Source organism: Paramisgurnus dabryanus, chromosome 4, assembly GCF_030506205.2.
Source record: "Paramisgurnus dabryanus chromosome 4, PD_genome_1.1, whole genome shotgun sequence".
Taxonomy (NCBI): Eukaryota; Metazoa; Chordata; class Actinopteri; order Cypriniformes; family Cobitidae; genus Paramisgurnus; species Paramisgurnus dabryanus.
Genome location: NC_133340.1, coordinates 38,337,031 through 38,360,071, shown reverse-complemented (window position 1 = coordinate 38,360,071; position 23,041 = coordinate 38,337,031). Strand labels below are relative to the sequence as shown.

Here is a 23,041-nt window from a genome sequence, read left to right as displayed (position 1 = left end):
TAAGTTCTTATGTTTGTGCTCACAAGAGCATAAAATATAAATATTGAAAGAATAAAGCTTTATTAGGGCTCTATATAAATCAAAAATGGACAGCGGTGTTGGAAAGCTTGAGGAGAGCCTTTTTATATTACGGCATCAATCATAACCAGCCCTTCTAATTTCTACTTTTATTTTTTATTAGCATACTGTTACATTTAGTGTACATTTTACAAAGTGAGTGTTCTGTCCCTGCAAAAACAAACATTGCTGTATATTTGGGTCTATAAGGTTGATACCGATTGAGTGTTAAATTTTTTGTGTTATAATTCCATTTAATTACATAATTATTATCAGAATAACAATGAAATGCTGTGTTTCTTGGTAGGCGCTAGTTTTTTTTTACTGGGAGCATGCACAGCATCCACAAGTTCTGATTATCTATCAAAGCAAGATTTAGAAATGTTGTAAAGCATCTTGTGTGCTTCGGTTAAGCAGAGAAATTTCATCTTCATCTTCAAAATCTTTGTTCAAATTTAAAGGGGATATTTCACAAGACTTTTTAAAGATGTAAAATAAATCTTTGGTGTCCCCAGAGTGTAGCTCAAAATACCCCACAGATAATTTATTATAGCATGTTAAAATTGCCACTTTGTAGGCCTTTTAAATGCAAATGAGCTGACCTCTGCACTAAATTGCAGTGCCGTCGTTGGATAGTGTAGATTAAGGGCCGATATTATCCCCTTCTGACATCACAAGGGGAGCCAAATTTCAAGTAACCATTTCCCCATGCTTTCAGAGAATGATTTATCAAAACTAAGTTACTGGTTTGATCTTTTTCACATTTTCTAGGTTGATAGACGCACTTGGGACCCAATTATAGTTCTTAAATATGGAAAAAGTCAGTTCCCTTTCAATACGGTTCACTTCGCATTGCGTCAGTTAGCTGACGCTATGGGGGGAAACTCCTGTTTACTCCGTGACTGAAGCCTATTGGTTAACGTCTGTACAAAGTACAGACCAATGACGTTTGAACCCGCGCGCGGGAGGAACGCGTCCTTATATAAGCGCGGTTCAATCGTCAGGAGCTCATTATTTTCTCCTTCAGCGCGAACCTCTCGCTGCTCCGAAGAAAAAGAAGAAGCCTTACCTCGCCGTTGACAAAAGCCCTGCAGCGGAGTCCAGGCCTAGCGTCTTCTCCTGCCGTTTTCCGGCTGAGAACCGAAGATGGCAGAGTCCAGGTCTAGCGTCTTCCCCTGCCGCTTTCCGGCCGAGAACCGAAGATAGCCTTCGCTTGCCGTGGTACGAGCCCTGTGCAGCGGACACGCCTGACGAGGTCTCCCCTGCGGCCGCCCGGTAAGATCAATATTTTTAATATAAAGCTATAAGCTAAAAGAGCAGGCGCTGTTGTAATAGCGTCCAGCACAGCGGCTCGGTGAGCCTCTCTGCTATGAATTTCCTCCGAGCGCGTTACCGGTCTGGCACCTCCCACGCCGGGACCGCGCTTATGCTTTGGTTGTCTTATCCATGTTTCGTGCTCCCCCTGCTGTTCCTCTCTCGCCGGGATGAACACACGGCGAGCCATGAGACTAGATGGATGCATAGACAAGCACACACGGACTAACCCCCCCTGTGTTCTGTCACACCGCAACCGTTCATGCTTACAGAGTCCCTTCGCTCCTCTCAAATTCAGTGGCGAGATCTCTGGCACATATATTAATCCCCCGAGTGCATCGGGTGATACCGTCACGACGCATGGCTGTTCTGTCTGTTGCTGCTCCCCTCTGCCGTTCCTCTCTTGTTGAGATGAACAAGCGGGGAACCGTAGACCTGGATAGATGCATACGACAAGCAAACACGGGCGGTCTGCCCCTGTCTCTGTCATAGCACAGCCACTCGTGCTCCACGCTCGCGGAGTCCCTCGCTCCTTTCCCCACAGTGGTGAGGTCTCTTAACGGCTTAGCTAGCACGCGGTATTACGGCTCGCTGCCTCTAAATGCAGCTGTCCAGTGTTCAACGATTACAGAGCTTCATGCCCCTCCCCTCCTGGAGCGGCGCGATCTCATTCGTCTGCTCGATAGGGCCGATTCGCCGCTATTGGAGCACCAAGAACACTCATTTTAAGAGAGCTTCATGCCCCTCCCCTCCTGGAGCGGCACGATCTCATTCGTCTGCTCGATAAGGCGGACACGCCTCTATTGGAGCGCTAAAACACTTATTATAGAGCTTTACTGGCCTGAGCCGATCTCACTTCAGATAGCTCATTCTTTGTCTGCCTGGTAATTTCTCTCTGGTTTAGACGGAATCAGAGGCAGAACGAATTTGTTTATAATATACTGAGGCCCGAATACCTCCCTTTATTCAGTCCCGTCCTATATCAGTGCGCTGAATATTGGTACATTCTTATATATATATACCCGGTTTTTCTGCCCTTTTAATAAACGGCAAAACCGCGGGCCTCGCGGCAGACTTCCTCTCTGCGATGGGTTCAGTCTGACATTAAACTACCTAGACATACTACCCTGCTCCGTGAGCCGTTCGGTCACCGTCACTACTGAGGCTTGTGCACCTGAACGGCTGAGCTCTGGTCTCCGCAGCATAGCTGCATCAACAGAGAACGAAACTGTCTGGGAAAAAGGGGTTATGTCGCGCCTCGGCTGGACTGCCCTGAAATGTTTTCTGTGTGCTGTTTATCCAAACATACTGTGTAATACTGTCGGCTATGCGACCTCACTATAGTGGCGAACGGTATTTAATTCCTCTAAAAAGAGTAATTTCCGTGCTTACTATACTGTGTATTGACACCCACGGTTGTATGGTGTCTCTAAACACTTTATCGCCTTACTGACAAGCAATCAGTAATACGCACACACGGCCCGCTGTCCATAATTCTATCGACGCTGGCCGAAAAGACCCCGGTTTGGCCATAAACTGTGTATTGACACCCCACGACTGTACGGTGTCTCTAACACCTTTCTGCCAAATTCGCTCGCAGCCCACCTCAGTTTCTCCGCTACGATGCTGATGGCGCAAACGAGCACGGTCTTACGGCTGTTATTCTCTCTTCCTAGAGGAAGGACAGCCTCAGACTTTTGCATGGCTCCAAGCGTTTGAATCGCGCCCTCTCCGGACGGCCACTCAAAGGCTTACAGCCAAGCGGTTTATGACGTTTTTCGGCCATATAGCTGATTTATATTAGCGGATCCGAAGACGCTCACACCTCCGCTCCAATACTCGGAGATATTAAGGGTAATATCAACCTCAAGTGAGCTTGCTACCCGCCATAATAAGTTTCAAAGCTTAAAGCACGCGCACAGTCAGACGCGCGCGGCATCTCGTTTAAGACGGGCGCACGTACCCCTCTAACGAGCCTCAGAAAGCTGAATATCGTGGCATTGTTCATAAGTCCACTTCAGTTTGACTAAGCAAAGGTCCCGCCCCGAGCTGACGGCCGGGAAGCTTGCTTAAGTTACACACTGCTGCATGGAGTGCTGTCATTACGAGCTAGCCCAGCATTTGCTGTGGGTTGAACACGCTTTACGACGGCAATCAGCCTTCGGCGCGTGGAACGCCGTTTGTCTCATATAAATCACCTTGTACTGTGAATACGGTACATTAAGAGGATGATTTAGCACTGCAGCACTCTCGACCGTGTTATTGTGATAATGCGGTCGGGCAATCTACGGTGGTTTCATTATTTACTGAACCAGACTGAGATCTCGCCCCCTGAACAAGCTGACGAGTCATCTCCTTTATAAACTCATTGCATCGCTTTATAAGCTATGTTCAATCAGAGTGATACGCATCTCATGCTAAAACTACCAATATTAACCCATTACGATGGGCGTGCGGAGATGGCATCCGTGGGACACGACCTACATTACGTGCCTTATGACACATTGACACAAGCTGCTAGGACCCCTTTCACGAGGCGTCCTTATGCAAAGTCTGATCCATTCTGTCTAGTGACATTTTGAAAGTCAATACCCCCGCGAATCGTGGGTGGAACACTTTTCTCCTCACTACAGAGGCACGGCGGCTCTCTCCCCTACCTATATCTATGTGGCCGTGATAACAGCGAACCACGCTTTTAAGACCGACCATTCATTTAATTCACAAGCCTGTCATCTCTCAGATGCGGACGGCGGCGGTAACAGCGAACCATGCTTTTACGGCTGGCCATTCACTTTATTCATAAGCCTGTCATTTCTCAGATGCGGACGGTGCCCGAGGCACAGCGCTCTGGAACTGTCCAAGGTCCTGGATGACACATACGTCTGACGTACATCAGACGATCAGCTGTTCATCTGCGTCACAGATCACTCACTAGAGCACCTGTCAATACAGGCTATTTATGGATCGTTGACGTTATCACCTCCCGTGACAATTATGCTCACTTGTCTTAGAGCATGGGCATGGTCTTAGAGGTTTCTCATTTGACAATTGTGACACGGCCGGCTGGTCCCCGCCGTCCACGTTGTCAGTTTACAGCTTCGACATCCCTGCTTCGCACTACTGAGGTTTGTTGCATTAAAGGTGCGCCCATTAGCTCACCTGTATGCACGATATGGTTTTTAATTATATGCGTCCACCGTGCGCTTAGAGAAGCTCACATGTACACGCTATAACATTTTGGTATACAATAAGATGCGCTTGGGAAAGCTCACCTGTATACACAGCTGTGTTATGATTTGTGACACATACATTGTTGTTCATCTGTGTACGTTCACGGTGCGTTGGGTGCCCACCGTTACGTTCATCAATCATATTTGTACACATTCACGGCGCGTTCTGTGCACTGATTTATCTATACGCATTCACGGTGCACTGAAGAGTTCACCCGTGTGCGCACAATTTATTATCAGAACACATGACGGCGCGCTCGAGAATCTTGCCGGCCTGTGCATTATAACACTCTGATTCATCTATATGCATTCACGATGTATTCAAGTGTTCACCTGTGCCCGTGCAATTTATAGTCAATACACATTTACGGCGCGCTTGGAAAGCTCACCGATCTGTGCACTATAATACTACCTATATGCATCCCGATGCGCTCGAGGGTGCACCTGGGTTCACACTATTGTGGTATCTGTATAATCCCACGCTACGAACCGTTCTGCCGCATATTATAGTCAGATCGGCCGTTCGTGAGCTTCGCAGATCACTCACTACGTATGTCTGTTGCTAACAGTGGTTATTTAGATGGATCGTTGAAACCATCGCACTGGCTCACGCCCCTCTATGAGCTATGTCCTATATAGAGCCCACTCTCTGCGAGTTTGGCTTCTTCATGAACTTGGTCTACAGGGGTATCTATATCTATATTTGATATCTGCTACGCGGCCGGCTGGTCTTCGCCGTCTACGTTGTCAGATTGTACAGCTTAGACGTCCCTGCCCTACGAGCGCAGGTTCTCTCGGCTCAATCATGCACGCTCATGCGTTTTATGTGTACACCACGGTGCGCTCAGCGAGCTCACCAACGTGACTCTGAATTTACTTATCTCGCACAGCCGCGGCGCGCTCGGTACCCCGCCGTCTTGTGCTATGTTATGTGCCCCCGGTGCGTTTAAAACCCCACCGTGTGCGCGTCAACAATTATATGGTGCTTACACATTTGCTTTTTAAGCTGTGAATATGCCGGGTATAGGGCCACACGCAGTGTCTCTCCGGTAAGGCACTTCAGTACGTTGTGTATGCACGGCGTGATGGGATTACGTTCCCCCATAGCGTCAGCTAACTGACGCAATGCGAAGTGAACCGTATTGAAAGGGAACGCTTAGGTTACTCACGTAACCCCGGTTCCCTGAAATAACGGGAACGAAGCATTGCGTCTCTTGCCGTGCTACAAACGTCTACGCAGCGAGTGTTATTCGGCTGCGCGCTTCAGTCGAATATAATGAGCTCCTGACGATTGAACCGCGCTTATATAAGGACGCGTTCCTCCCGCGCGCGGGTTCAAACGTCATTGGTCTGTACTTTGTACAGACGTTAACCAATAGGCTTCAGTCACGGAGTAAACAGGAGTTTCCCCCCATAGCGTCAGCTAAATGACGCAATGCTTCGTTCCCGTTATTTCAGGGAACCGGGGTTACGTGAGTAACCTAAGCGATTTTCATGATATTTCCCCTTTAAACAAGTTTATTTCTCACATTGTCTCAAGAGAAGAGGAATGATGTGCAGAATCTTTTGGGGGTTTGATTCCAACTCCAACCATCAATTTGTATTACTAATGATATAGATGTAAATGACACAATGAGCCAAGTGTGCACTAAAAGTGAGAGTTGAGATCTTAGAACAAGCACATACTAAAACTCTTTTTACTGATGAACAAGAGAACAAAAATAGTTTGAGGAATGTTTGTAACTAAACCGTTCATGAGCACCATTCACTTCCACAGTATTATTTTTCCTACTGTGCAAGTGAATGGGGCTCATGAACGGTTTGTTTACAAACATTCCTCAAATTATCTTCCTTTGTGTTCATCAGAACGAAGACACTCATATAGGTTTGTACCAACATCAAAGAGAGAAAATTATGACAGTATTTTCATTTTGGGGTAACCTGTGCGTTTAAAGGGGACAGAGAATGAAAAACCATTTTTACCTTGTCTTTGTTGAATAATAGTAGTCTACCCGCATTCACAAGCATACAAAAAGTGCTAAACATGCTAAACATCTCAGTCTCATAGAAATTCCTCTTTTAGAAAAGTCAGCCAGAAAATGGCCAAATCTGAAAATCTGATGCTTATGACATCACAGGCATCTAACTGCCCCTCCACTTTAAAATAATTGGCTACATTTTTTGAGTGGCAGCAAAGTCAGCCAATCAGTAATGAGATTGCAAGTTAAGCCAGTAGGGGGAGCCAAATAAGTGCAAAACCACTTGTTTAAAATCCCCCACCCTAATAGAGCTATCTGAGAGAGGTTTTAAGGAAGCTTCTAAGGCATTACAGACCCAAACAAAAAATGTTTGTCTACATGTCACATCACAGAACAAGGATAAATACTCTGTTCAATCATTCTATGTCACCTTTAAGTTTTCCTTTAGATCAGTTGGAAGAGCATTGTAAAAGCATTGCACAGGTTGTGGGTTTGATTTGACAGATAAAATGTATAGCTTTCAATCCTTTAAAGTGTATGCTAAATGCATAAATGTAAATTCCTGACATTTGACAATGACGTGTGTGTACAGCAGCACCTGAAATGTATTTTACTGCTTATTATCTATTTGTTATTTTGTCTGCTAGATAGAACAAATTCTGCTTTTGTTGGCTCTAAAGGGCAAAATGTTACAATCCTCTCTTATTTGGTAGTCAATCTGGATTAAAGCACCTGTTAAATGAATAAATGTAAATGTAATGTAAATGTAATGTTAATGTATTCCATACTTTATTATTGAAGCATTTAGACACATTTGGATGCTCTTTTTTAAATCAAATTATATTTAAGCTTTTTTATCACAAAAAATGGAAAAAGTACACAACCAGCAGGTGCAGGGTCAAAAAGTATATCAAATATAAACATAAAACTCAGAGATAAACAAATGTAAAATAGAAAAGATAAAATGGAGATGTTTCGATCTTCTTTGGTGTGCGGATTTGCCTTGTTTATCTTTAGGCATTATATTTACAAAATGAAATGGAAAAAAATAATGCTTTAGAGCCATATTTTAAACATCTAAGCGCATGGTCTAAAGCGCACGGCGCACAGTCTTAAAGGGTGTATACGAATCCACTTTTGCTAATTTAACAATGGGAAAAATGGTTTGTGCGCCTAGCACACAGTCTAAAATTGTTGTTCATATTCTCGTAATGAGTATTGGGTCTTTTGGGTGTAACATGCGTGTGAGTCTTACCTCCCATCTCCCAGTTGGGCCATAGATGGTGGAATTTGTAAACTGAAAAACTAAGTGGAGGAAGAAGAGCACAAGTTTAAGATTGATATTAATTTTTGTTGTTTTTATTTGTATTGAAATTGTTAATTTTTGTATTAAAACCTTTGGTTCTCCTTAAAAGTCGTTTTCTTTCAGGCATGGAAGTAAAATTAGCAGGCTTTTGCTGCAAATGTATTGACAGCTTACATGATCAGTGTAATCTCAAAGAATAATTTACAAATATGCAAGAAATGTTCGACTTTAAGTTTGACTTGTGTGTTTGTTCCCCACTCTTCATTTACTTATTTAAATCAACTGCATTTCTGAAACTTTCCCAGTCTTCCCACCACTATCTGTCTTCTCATTCCAAAACCTGTTCTTTCTCATTCGCTGTCTTCTCCACTTCAGCTGTGAGGGAAATCATGCATGAAAAATATTCAGACCGGCTATGATTGGCTGTAAACAAGCAAACACATACACACACAAACCACAACAGCGGTTCCAGAACTGGAAGATGCTTGTAAACAATGCACCAACCATATTTGACTGACAATGATTCATACAGACACTTTCATTTGGGGATGGTGCCATCTTTAATTCTCCCATAAAGTGAACTTAATGACTCCGTTCTGACTTCTATAGCCAAACCACCCATCTCGCAGTGACTATTAGAAGGGGTTACGGTAGCTGTCAGAAGGAGGTTTCATTGGCCGTTCCACATCTTGGAAGGTTCCGGAATTGTTGGCAAAAAATGTGGGACTGTTTAAAATTGGATTGGATTTGAAAGTCCGCTTTGGGCCAAGGTGGCACTCACCAATATTAGGTGACATAATCCATGAGGACACGTGTAATAACCACATGCCAATATAGAATTTCAGCAATTTGGTAATAGAGAGGTGATGCTATAAAACATTCAGAGGACAAATCACAATATTTATGGTGAAATGCAAAACGACAACTGACCTTCACCGATTATGAAAACATCACTGAGGAAACTTGGGTTGGAAATTTACAAAAAAAAATGTTGTGCCTGATGATATACTTTTTTTTATCATGGTAAGATGCATTAGCTATCATGAACTAGTAGGGCATTGCATCAGCAAAAGGTCATGGGTTCGAACCCAGGGAATGTATATTTTGTAATGTAATGTATGTCGCTTCGGATAAACATATCTGCTAAATGCATCAATGTAAATTAAAATAACAATAACACATAAAGGGCCCTATCTTGCACCCAGCGCAATTGACTTCGTCAGTGACGCATGTATCATTCGTATTTTGCACCGGTGCACAGACTAAAGTCAGTGGCGCGTTGCGGGTTGTTCAATATGCTATTTTAAGGGCGCATGCTTGACCATAATGTATAGCGTGCACAACGCGCACACACTTTGCTTATCTAATCACAGATGCAACAGTTATTTTTGCAAATCATAAATTGTTACACTAAAAAATATTAACACATGAGATAAGGGAAATCATTGTGGTGAGCATTGTGGTGATTTTTATTTATTTTGTGTGGCTGCGTTAAATTATTATCATGCAAATAACGATTAAAATATTATAATAAGTTTGTTGTGTGGCTGTATTACGTTTATTTTATGTAAATAATAATTAAAATGTTTTCATAAGAAACCTTAATGTATGTGAACTTGATTTGTAAGTGTTCTTTGGGGTTGGACTGCTTGCGTTTCTTGGCTTTCAGCGGTGAGGGTGGACGCAGCGATGTCCTCTGCTGACGTCAGGTCCTGTGTAGAGGCAGATCCACCTCCCGTTACACGGCGTGCCCGATTTAAGCTGGCAAGCTTGGGATTCCCCCGTCTCCTGACATCATTGTAGCGCTTGCGGCGCAACGTCCTGGGGATGCCAGCTGATGAGACAATTGTGGCTATTTCCTCCCACGCCTGTTTAACCGACGTTGATTTGGGTGGGTTTCTCCCATCCCCATACAAAACAACTTCTCTGTCTTTGACTGCTCTTACAAGAACGTCAGTCTCCTCAGCTGTGAACCGCTCCTGGCGTGCGCCTGGTAAATCCGTCATAATAATAGCAACCCGCCATGGAACTTGCACACTTGCGTTTAAAGGGAATGAATACCTTGAATAATGAACCTACTTCAGACCAACCCCTTATTGATTTGCCCCTGGCGCAAGAGTTATTTCTCCCGCCGGGAAAATAGCAACAGCACCCAAGATCCGCCCACAAAGTCACTTGCGCTTTGCGCTTCGCACTTGCGTTTCAGATTGTTAAAATAGGGCCCATAGTTTATAAGTGTTTATTGACCAAAATTAATGTTAGCCAATCCCAAAACAGTTTTTATTGTTTGTTTATTGTGCATTACATAATGTTAACAGCCACGTTTGTTTAAAAAGGTGTATCAGAAAATGCTAAAACTTACGTAAACTAAGATTACATGACTTAAATGCTGATAAAGTATTGTTCATTGTTCAAAGTGTTGCTGTTTTGATTTAGTGAATTTCACACCGCAACTCTTTTTGGGTAGCTTTTATTACTTGAACTGTATAGCATTACTGCTACTCAAACACCTGAATTGGATTTTTTAATGGAAAACATGGTCAGAACTGTCGTCCAATTGGCTGTTCAAATGCTTTTGACACATAATAGCTGGGCATGGGTTCGATTCTGTCAGGAAAGAACCGTTTGTGTTCTTGAAAAAGGTGGACTTTGTTAAACATAATGTTATTGTATGCTTGTCAACGCCTTGAGGGCAAATCGACTTTATAGACGTAACAGCTGATCGTTTTGGATCTGAGCTATAGTTTACTTAAGTGGAGCTCAAGTGTAACTATTCCTCACTTTAAACACTGTGAAAATGCACTTGAAGTGTTTTGAAAGCCTGAGTTAAATGCGCATTTAGGATAGCATTGTTTTAGCTCTGCCGTGTAGCCTTTTACAAGCAAGTCTCTCTTGGGGTTTTTGATGGTATTATTGATCCTGGGATTTTTTATTTCACACACCTCTCATCGGCATGTCTTCATTCCCTGCAAAGTGTCATGAATGCATGATCATTTGTAGAATGACAAGCAGAGTTACTTAAAATGTCTTCGGGAATGAGTATATCGTAGATGTATGCTTTTTGTAGAATACTTGCATTACACAATAAATAGACTTGTCAAGTAAGGCAGTGCACATGGGGGCATCTGAAAACAGTGTGTGCATTGAAAATTATGTATGATAACTAGGCTAACGTGTACTTACTGAGCTATACAATGTATCATATTTCCTTTACTGTAGGGTTGGGTCTGTATTGGACAGCACACTGCTGGGTTTAAATGACCCAACTGAAAATAGTTCCTAGCCATATTTGCCTAGAAAATCGCAACTTTTAATTCTCTGTCGGTCTTAGTACACGATGTAACTACAGAAGAGTCAAGTTTTAAACAGGAAAAATATCCAAACTCTTTGGTTATTTTTTAGCTTGATGCTAATGGTCTAATCAGATTCAATGGATTATGCTAAGCTATGCTAAAAGTGCTACCACCAGACCCGGAGATCAGCTGAATGAATTCCAAAATGGTAAAAATCTAAAGTTTAACTCTAGAGGAACTGAAAAATGAGCATATTTTCAAAAAAGTCGAGTGTCTCTTTATAGTACCGGTGTGTACCTTTAATGTACCAATATGCACTTTTAGGTACAAAAGTTTTCCTTTTTAAAAGATTCCACCCCAGTGATAACTTTTGTACCTTCTTGTATCTTTTTTTCTGAGAGTGCAGGGAATGCATATAATGTATACCTTGAATGCGATGTAAGATTGATCGCTTTGGATAAAAGCATCTCCCCAACGTATAAATGTAAAATTTTTAAATTGCTGCAATTTAAGTGAGATGGAAAAACAGCACAAATGGCAATGACAGACAAAATGAAAGTCACATAAGGAGAGTGGCGATATGGTGACAGCAAGGCATCGTGGAGGCTTGTTTGTGTAAATGTTTGTAGAGATATGCCCTGTCAACCCCACAGATACCATTACTTTACACTGATTACTTCATCCTTGTTTGTATATCAGTCTTTCCTCTCTTCTCTCTCTCTCTCTCACTTTTCACTTTTTGTTATTCAACCACTGTGTTTGTTACGGTAAAGATTATTTGATTTTTCTTAGCTGTCAGTGCCAACAGACTTGTTGGAAGTGATAAATTAAGAATAAACAAATTCATAAATCAATGAAACAGAAGAAACTTTAATGAAATAATGTACTTTACGTTTCTGCCGATGTCTCTCCTGATCCAAATCTGAAGATTAAATGGTTGTCCTTCAGATGAGCTAATGTAGTTTTTTGAATACATAGGCATAAAGCCCAGTCAGGTTTGCAACTTTTTCTAGCCAAGAACCGCCTACTTGAATGGAAAGAGGTTATTTGACATGCAAAGCAACCAACGAGAGATAGTTTTGGTTATATCATATAATAATACACTGTCAAAAGTTCTATAGAAATTACAGTATTACTGGCAGCTGGTTGCCAGTAACTTACTGTAGATTTTACATTAATGTTATTTGCTGGCAAAATACTAAAAACTTTTTTCAAAGTTAAATGAACATGAAACATTTTCAGTCTTTATCTGCTACAGTAAGTTACTGCCAACCAGCTGCATAATTACAGCTATTTTACAGTGTATATATAAAAATTATTATATAAATTATACAATTATATATATATATATATATATATATATATATATATATATATATATATATATATATATATATATATATATATATATATATATATACGTATATAAGAATCGGAATCGATTTTTTTCCGCTTATACCACGATTACCACACAGTGGTACTGTAAAGCTGTTCTTTTCGCGCTGTGAGCACATTTCTTTTTTTGTGTCACTCAGCACAAATTTCTCTAATAGTTTTTTGTGTCCGTGGCACAACTTTCTTTTTTCGTGTTATTTTATGTATTGTTTCCTAATCCCACCCCCTATTTTTAAGGGGATAGTTCATCCCAAAATGATAATTCTGTCATCATTTACTCATCCTCATGTTGTTCTAAACCTGTATGAATTTCTTATTTCTGATGAACATAATAGAAGACAGTTTGAGAAATGAAGGTTTCTTGTTTATTGAGTTTGTATGTATATGTTCATGTATTTGGCTGATGTTTCATTGATTGTTGATTGTGTTTTTAAGGAACATTCTTAGTTTAATAGTATTTTTGGTAAATATACTTAAGTTGTTTTATTGTTATTTAAATATGTACTTTTATCAATTTTCTTGTTTTTAGGGTGACTATTACCATCTGTCTAGGGACTACAGGTGAAAAATAGCCATTTGGCTAACTCTGGCATATTGACTTAAATGTTTATTAATATGCATTGTCCCTGTAATAAATAAATAAATAAAGTAAACACACAGCAGATAGTCTCCATTGACTTCCATCGTAGTAAAAACATATTTTTGAAGTGTTGTGATAAATGATGAAGAAAATATTTTGATAAATGACGGAAAGCACACAGTTGACTGTACCCATTCAATTCCATCATATGTTTTTATTCCTACTATGGAAGTCAATGGACACTATATGCTGTGTGTTTACCATCATTTCTGAGAAACACACATTTCTCAAAATATCTTCTTTTGTGTTCATAAGAAGAAAGAAATTCATACAGGTTTAAAACAGCATTAGGATGAGTAAATGATGACAGAATTGCAATTATTGGGTGAACTATCCCTTTAAATCATTGCTGCGTGGAGTTGGGGTTAGATTTGGGGTTTGGGTTATGATGTACTTTTATGTATTGGTTTCTACGTGTTTTTCTTCCGCTTTTAAAACTATTCTCACCTGGAGTTGCGGCTAGAGTTGGGGTTTGGGTTAGGATCTATAAATATTTAACAGAAAGTGATTCTAACCCCAACCCCAAGCGACAATGGTACGAAAATAGGAAAAAAACAATAAGAAAACAAGACATAAAATGTCGTGGCATGGACACCAAAAACCATTTATAGAAATTTGTGCAAGTGACACAAAAAGACATTGGTGCTCAAGGCATGAAAAAAGCTGGATTTCGTGCCATAGACATGAATAAATTTATCACATTTTTCGTGACTATAACACTATAATTCGACACGATCAGTCTGAGTTAACACCACAGCACCTCATGTTATCCAATCAGACAAGAGCTTATTAAATCAACAAAGCACTTGAGACGTATAGGTGCAATTCATATCAGATGGTCAGTAAATGAAGGTAATACTGTGGGAGTGATAAGTCTTTCACATACAGTAGGACATTTCCCCGGACATAATGTTATATTACAGCGAATTTTTACAGCTCCCTGTAAATGTCTAACGTAATGAAACAGTCATTCATCAACTTGATGTTTTAATACGATTAAATGAAGTCCTGTCCTAAATTACTGTTATTATATCGATTTATCTGAAGCCTTTGATTATAACGTCTGTCTTTTTCCTTTTCTCGCCTCTCCTACTCTTAGATCTTTTTAAACGCAAATTCAATCCGTCTCGGGAATCTTCCACACGGGAGTGTGGACCCTTTGCTTGGTCCAGGGACCACCTACCCAAAACAGACTGTGTACGAGGTGTGTGTATGTCCCAGCGGCAAACTCTATCTGTCTCCTGCAGAAAGCTCCTCCACCTGCCAGACCACGAACAGTGTGTGTCTCTGGAGCTGAGAAAGGTGGGTGGGCAGTGGACCACCCAGCACCAGAAAGGCCTTCCTTCTCCTCTTCTTTCTTGCCTCTTATTACCTGTCTAATCGTTTGTTATAATTTTATTACATCTGTTCATCCATCTTCAGTATCTGTCTGTCTATCTGTGTATCTATCTTAAATGTCTCCCATATTGCCTCATGGCTGTATGTCTTCTGTCATCTAGGCATCTCCATCTTTTTCCACTATCTATCTATCTATATATCTATCTATCTATCTATCTATCTATCTATCTATCTATCATCTCTCATTTCTTTCAGTCAGTTTCTTCTTTCTTTATGTTTGTCTTTCTCTCCTTTCTCCCTCTCTTTCTTCTGTCCTCCAAAACAGAAATCAGGAATCATTAGACGAATCGTGGCTCGGTTGAAGCCGCTCTTCCCAATCTGTAAATGGAGCAAAAACTCTCTTCGTTTCGGTTTTGTTCCTCCTATTTTTGTACGAACGTCTGACTCGGTGGAGGATTGCGAATGTGTGCCGGGACGCTGGACTGCAACTGTAAATGAGCACACACACTGCGACCTGCAAACAAGTGTGCGTTTTTCTAAAGAAGATACAAAGGTGCCTTTGCTACTGTTAGTAAAGCACATGAGCCGCTACGGTCCCTCCACGTACAGTTACACCGACCTCTGCTACAGGACAACCGACCGAATGAACCCTGTCCTGTATTTTATTCCATGGGTCAAAAAGATACTACGATGAACTTTCCTCTTGGATGTTTCTTTTTGGAAAAAGCACAAGATTATGCCATGTATATAACAACATTAATAATTGAAAATAAAAAGAGAAAGTTTATTTTAAGAATTTTGTATCGAAGAATGCTTGGTAATGTTTATTTTATTGTTTAGTTCTCATGGACATGTTTACATGTACTATGGTGAGTTGACTAATGTTCATTATTATTATTTTTCTATATATACAATTACCTGTTTTCAGACAAATCAAAATGTTTTGTGTTTAGGTCCTGACTAAAATCGATCCTGCCAAAAGAGGTGCGGTATTATTTTGCAAACTGTGTGGTGTTTTTTTTTTACATTTACTGTCTCGATTATTCCCTTCACGTAAAGTGTAAAATTAACATTCATTGTTACATTATTTACTGTTTTCAATGTTTAGGGCTATGGACCGTTGCACTTGGGTAAATTAAAATATGATTTAGATGGTCATTCCTGCAAAAACGATCTCACGGTGAATGAAACGTAAACTGCCAATTTGAAATAACCATTCAACGTTCTGTAAGGAAAATTATACAGAGCATTATACAGTTATGGGAAACAGTTTGAAATTATATCAATTTATGCAAGGATAGCTCCCAAAAGGTAATTTCGGTATGACGAATAAGTAAATAATGATTAAGGACAGTTCTATTTCACAAACAACATGCACACATTTAGAAGCCATTCATGTAAAAATCTAATTACCAAAACGTCATTAACCTTATTGTACACCGGTATCAACAGTTATCCTATAACACATCTGTTTACGTTATGAACAACCTTATTATGAAATGTTTGACTGCAGCATTTTGGGAGGATTAATCATAGAAAGTAACTTGATCAAGTTTGTAATAACTAAATTATACTGTACATCTAAGATGTTTTCAAGCGCAATGCCATGCTTCTTTGTTTTTTAGGTGACCAGCTACCTTCTGCCATCTACAGTATCACTGTTATACCCAAAATACCCAAACCACACACACCACTGCTCAAAACTTTAGGGTCACTTGACTGAAATGTTCCTCATGATCTAGAAATCAATCAGATGTACCCTTAAATGTGTAAAAAAAAAAATGTATGTATTACGTTGGTTCAACTTAAAAAAGTAAGTTAGGGGAGAGTAGGGGCGAAAGTACAATTTTTCAGAAAAACTTAATTTTAGAAGATAATGTTTTAGACAGAGATATATTTTTGCTGTGATCAATAACTCAGAAGTGTGGTGGTCTATCAATTCCAGGTGGAATTTTGAACAAATGTAAAATGACTTTAGTATAATTTCACTTTGGACCCTGACAGCTGGGACGAAAGTAACACACAGGTGAATCAAAAGAAACACAACAGAACAAGATAGAATATTATGTGTTTTTTATTAAATATACATGACTATGACCTTTTTAATATATAACTGCAAACATATTTTGTTGTTTATCTTTGCAATAAATAATAAAAAATTACATTTTATTTTAAATGTCAGTTTCATCAAATGTTTCAAAAGTACGAAGGAGGATTAGGGGCAAGCTAAAATAAAAAAATAAAACCATCTCGAGATTAAAGTAATTAAAATGCGAGAATAAAGTCATTATTTAATGAGGAAAAGTCAGAATAAATATAATTTTGAGAATAAAGTCGCTATTTATCGAGAATAAAGTCGTTATTTAATGAGAATAAAGTCATTATTTACACATATCCAGCAGCCATATCACTCTGTAGCCCAAGACAGCTTGCCCACTGAAGCTAAGCAGGGCTGAGCCTGGTCAGTACTTGGATGGGAGACCAGTGAGACCAGCAGGGGGTGCTCACCCTGTGGTCTGTGTGGGTCCAGTTTCTCCCTTTTATATGAGGGAGAAAAGTATGACAAAATATTACAACTTTATTCTCGTTAAATAATGACTTTATTCTCGTTAAATAAGGACTTTATTCTTGTTAAAGAACAACTTTATTCTCTAAATTATGTTTATTCTGACATTTTTCTCATTAAATGATTTTATTCTCGCAATTTAGTCACTTTAATCTCGAGATGGTTTTATTTTTTTTATTTTAGCTTGGCCCTAATCCTCCTTCGTACAAAAGCAACCTGACAGTACAAACTTGAAAAATGTTCAACAGTTATAGTAATGGAATAATATAGATTTTCAACATAATGCAACAGTATTAGCAGTGGGACAAAAGTAACACTTTGTTACTTTCATCCCGCGCTACTTTTGCTCTGGTTGAAATTATTTTTTTTTACATTTTTTAGATGAACTTGAAAAATTTAAGTCAACCCGGTAACTTACTTTTTGTTGAACCAACAATTTTTTTTTTACACAGTTTACAACAATATAATTGTGCACATATATTAATTTCTTAATTTAAAAAAACAACTACACTGTAAAAATGATTTGTTTTTAACTTTAACTAAAATTTAAATAAAGTTTAATCAACTCAGATTTACAACTAATTTCAACTTAGTGTCATTTGATCTTGACTGGAGATGAGTTGCTACAACTTAAAAACATAACTAACTCATCTCTAGTCAAGATAAATAATAGTAAGTTCAAATTACTTATAAAATCCAAGTTGATTGAACATAAACATGTATTGAAATCAGTGGCTTAAAATGAATAATACGATAAAGCAGACAATACAAACCCATAATAAATGTAAGTTCCTTTGATAAAGTTTAAAAAGCTTCTCAGAGTGAGACCTCAAGAAGCTGGTTGATAAATAGCATGGTTGGATTGAAGATGCTAAAATATAATATAGTTGATTTAAGTTTTACTATAATTCACATAGTTAGAGTTGTGTTTTTCCTTAGGTTTGATGTCGATGTTAGGTGTCAAAAACATGTTAAAAAAGAATGAGAAAGTGACCCTAAACTTTCAAACAGTTGTGTTTAAAATCTGTGGAGATACAGCATTGCACACATGGTGACCAAACTTAACCAGGATCCTAAAAAGTTAATTCTAGAATAACACCAAACAGGTTAACCTGCAGTAGTATGAGGTGCTTACTGTCAAAATCACTATTTATTTATTTCCATGTTTGTGTTCTGTAGGAGAGAGGTTGCTTAAACTCAAGCAAAGATATATTTTCTTATCAATTCTATGCAATGTGTTTGTAAGATTGTTGTGAGGTTGGAATATTATTCAGTTATAGAAGTCAAATTATTGTTCTAGATTTTGTTTCATCATAACTATTATTATAACACTCAGATTAAAGTGGCATAAAAATAATGAATTTGAAAAGAATTAAAAATAAACATGAAATGATAAACAAATGCAAATATGTTTATTTTGGAGATGAAACCCAAGCATTCTCTTTCTATTCCTTTCTTTTAAAAAGTCTTTTTATGGCTGACAAATCTCAGAGAGTTTTAGACTTGATTTATTGTTGGTGAAGTAAATTGAGGATATATGTTGCTACGGTTCTCTCTCACCTGCTCTCTCACTTTCTTCTTTATTTCTGTCCATTTTTCTATCAATTTTTGACTAGGATGAATAGAGACAGGGAGATGCTGTCTTTAAGGCTTTTGGATCAAATTTACCATGAAATAGAACATCTTCATAAAAGTATGAGGTCAGTGCTTTTGGTTAGGACACGCTCCACCGGCATCTCTACTCTCATTTGGGAAAGCAGAGAGGTCTCATAAAGCTTAAGAACTCTGGGAGGAGCTAAACATCACAGGAGAGCGAGAGCCAAATCTATATTTCTCTGGGTCTATAAACGTCTTTTCATTCTTTGTGTTTAAAATATTGGCCTACTATTTAAACATGTGTTGAGTGCAAAAAACAAATTCATTTTATGGATGTGTTTTGAAAGGAAAGTGTGATGTCATTAAATTTGTCTTTAAAGGGCTTTGAAAAACCTTGTCGAGTCTTGAGATACGGGTTTTTTATGTAAATCATTTTATTTGAGTGTTTGACGTTTGAAAGTAATTGACATATTATGGAGAAGTGTGTACATTTCCAATTAAGTCTTTATCTTCTACAGTAAGTTACTGGGAACCAGCTGCATAATTACAGCTATTTTTTACAGTGTATGTTGTAATTACAGACAAATATGTGGTGCTTACTTTTGAGTATCTACATGGTAATTAAATAGTATCATTATTGGACTTACCAGTGGTACATACTTTGTATTTATTATTTCACTGTAGATAACTACTGGGTAATATCAGATACATACTTATAGTGTAGGTATACTGTAACTAACAAGATACACTACTGTACTTACAAATGAATGTACAATATAAGTATTTAGTACTTACTGGCAAGTGTGGGTTAATGGCAGGCAATTATATTGTACATAAATTATATCTAATAACAAACTTTACTTACAATTTGTATATACATTGTATATGTGTGTGTTACTTGCAAGCCAGTGTAAGTTAATGACAGGCACATATATGACGTATATATAAACTACTAACAAACACACCTGTACTTACAAATTGTATGTACATGGTAAGAACCGGCACATATAGTGTATGTGTACTGTAACTAACAAGAAACATATAAATTGGGTAAGTGGATAGTTACGGTATTACAGTTTAGCATAAAAACTCATCAGGAACACGTTTTCATGCAAATGTTTTCTCTTAATTGACGAGATAACTTGTCAATGGCGGGGAAAGAGTTAAGTTGAAATAACTCAAAATTTTAAGGCAACCAGGTAACTTTTTTCAGTTGAACCAACTTTTTTACAAGGTGTGTCAATCCCACAATCCACCTAGTTGATTTGCATACTGAACACACAGGACACTTTATACAATATTAAAGCCTTCTTTTATCTTCTTAAAGGAACATGCCCACATTTTGGAAAATTAGCATATTCTTCCAACACAAGGCAAGTCGTGTTATAGTAACGAAAATTTTGATTAATTCATTTGTGTTTGATGACACAAATTTCCGCTGTTTTTCGTGTCTCTGGAGACAAATGTATTTTTTGTCCTTCCCAGCACGAATTTCAATCAATGGCTGTTCGTGTCTGTGGCACAACTTTCTTTTTTGTGTCATCTTATATGTTGTTTTCTCATCGTTGTTTTCTATTTTTAAATCATTGTCGCTTGGGTTTAGGGTTAGATTCGGGGTTTGCGTTAGGATGTAATTTTATGCATTGGTTTCTACATGTTTTTTGTCCGCTTTTAAAACTTTTCTCGCCTGGAGTTGGGGTTAGAGTTGGGGTTTGGGTTAGGAAGTTGCAGAAAGTGATTCTAACCCAAACCCCAAGCGAAACAAATAGAAAACAACGATGAGAAAACAACATATAAAATGACACGATAAAGAAAGTCGTGCCATAGACACGAACAGCCATTGATAGAAATTCGTGCTGGGAAGGACGAAAAAGACATTCGTCTCCAGAGACACGAAAAACTGCGGAAATTCCTGTCATCAAACACGAATAAATTAATCAAAAATTTCGTTACTATAACACGATTTGCCTTGAGACTGGGTTGTATTCTCCGTATCCCACAGAGTTAGATAAGTCCATACAAACCTTTCTCATCTCGGTGCGTGCTGTAACTCTGTCTGACGCAGCCCCCGCTAGCTTAGCATAGCAAAAAGACTGGAAGTGAATGGCTCCTGCTAGCAAACTGCTCCGATTCACTAACAGTCTTTGTGCTAAGCTAAGCTAGGGGGCTGCGTCAAACAGAGTTACAGTACGCACGGAGATGAGAAAGGTATGTATGGACTTATCTAACTCTAGGGGATACGGTGAATAAGCTAAATTCCCAAAATGTGGGCATGTTCCTTTAAGCATGAGAATGTGCATCAAGTCCATAAACAATTACTGATATGGGAATTTGGTTTGATTTAAGTTACAAAAAAGCTCTGAAAGTACGTAGTGAAAAAGAACTATGAAGTTAAAAAAAATAGGAGAAATAAAAATGTGTTGTGTTATTCATGTGATAGTGTAGGCAAAGATTCCCAAATAATTATTGTACTCAAAGGGGTCCTTGAGAAGATTTCGATTTTGTTTTGCTAAACCTATCAAATAAATGAAGGCTTAATAATTCATAAATGTTGGGCTTTGAGGGTAATTCTGCAAATGACTTTACATTTGTTAAACGTTCCATCTGGGTTTATTTATATATTTGCCGTTAGATGTTTATTTTTGAGAAAGTTTCTCAGAGAATTGCCAAAACTTATGAAAGTAGAACAAGCTCAGGTGTCTCATTAAAAGGAAAGATGAGATGGAAATGGGTGAGTCTGTTTTTCAGCCACAGTCTAAATTTTTTTTTTTTGTTTTAAAGTGAAACATGGTAATAATGACATTGCCAAATGATATTCTGTATAAAATGTGTGGAAAAGAACCCATTTATGTAGATGAAGCCTTGCTGATGGGGCTGTGAGAGTACTTACTACAAACACTAACATAAACTATTCTCTCAATTTCTCGGAACAGGCAAAACGATTTTCAACAGACTGATGTTTGATTACATTTCAGAAAGACTAAAAGTTATTTCGCATTAGCCTGTAGTATACTAGACTTTCTTCTCCATCTTTAATGGTCTTAACTTTCACACCATGATGTAAATATTTCATGTTTAGCTGTAGATGATTCCTGGTGCACATCTGCCGTTATGGCACACCACAGCACAAAAGTGAATGTGAGCGCTTTCAGGCATGTTAAATCAGATTAGGCAGGCAATCACCTGAAACTCTGTGTCTAGCCAAGGGCCACACTGCCCCATCACAGCCATTCAACTGCTGTCATTTATTTAATGTAATAGAATGTAATTCAGATTGTAATATAGAATGATTAATTGTATTATACTGCAGGAACAACAGCGAGCCCAACGGGGGAAATCAAGATGGCTACTGTCAGTAATATTTGACCAACTGTCTGCTTCAGGTTTACAGATGAAGCTCACATCTTGCACAACTTTCTTTCTTTCTTTCTTTCTTTCTTTCTTTCTTTCTTTCTTTCTTTCTTTCTTCCTTTCTTTCTTTCTTTCTTTCTTTCTTTCTTTCTTTCTTTCTCATGCCTGCCTGCCTGCCTGTCTGTCTGTCTGTCTACCTGTGTGTCTGTTCCTTCTTTCTGTTTGCCTGTCTACAGTATCTGTCTTTCTTTCTATCTGTCTTCTGTTGGTCTAACCATGTGTCTTTCTGTTTATTTGTACATCTTACTTTATGTCTGTCAGTCTGTCTGTCGTTCTGTCTATCCTGTCTCTTTCTTTTCTTCTTTCTGTCTATCCATCTGTCTTTCTGTTTATCTGTCCATCTTTCTTTATGTCTGTCTGTCTGTCTGTCTGCCCATCTGTCTTTCTGTGTGTCTGCCTTTCTGTCTATTGGTCTGTTCTTTCTTTCTTTGTGTTTGTTTGTTCTGTTTTGTCAGTATGTCTGTCTGTCCTGCTCGTCTGTCTTTCTGTTTGTCTGCTTTACCGTCTGTCTTTCTATCTGTCTGTTTTTCTTTCCGTCTGTCTATCTGTCTGTCTGTCCATCTAACCATTTGTCTTTCTGTCTGTTGGTCTATCCATCTGTCTTTCTGTTTATCTGTCCATCTTTCTTTATGTCTGTCTGCCCATCAGTCTTTCTGTCTGTCTGCCTTTCTGTCCATCTAACCATTTGTCTTTCTGTCTGTTGGTCTATCCATCTGTCTTTCTGTTTATCTGTCCATCTTTCTTTATGTCTGTCTGCCCATCAGTCTTTCTGTCTGTCTGCCTTTCTGTCTATTTTTCTGTTCTTTCTTTCTTTGTGTTTGTTTGTTTGTTCCGTTCTGTCTGTATTTCTGTCTTTATGTCTGTTTGTCTCTTTCTGTGTCTTTCTCTACTGTCTTCCTGTTTATCATCTGTCTTT

The 23,041-nt window shown here is 38.8% G+C and overlaps 1 protein-coding gene across 1 annotated transcript in view; it reads left to right on the top strand.

The window, feature by feature from the left end:
* The window catches only part of LOC135735866 (zeta-sarcoglycan), a 327,902-nt gene extending 311,152 nt beyond the window's left edge, over positions 1-16,750 (top strand). Inside the window, exon 8 of the mRNA XM_065254496.2 lies at positions 14,314-16,750. Within this exon, the coding sequence (XP_065110568.1) occupies positions 14,314-14,511 (198 nt within the window). The 3' untranslated portion in view covers positions 14,512-16,750. The remainder of the gene's footprint in view (positions 1-14,313) is intronic.
* The last annotated feature ends 6,291 nt before the right edge of the window (positions 16,751-23,041 follow it).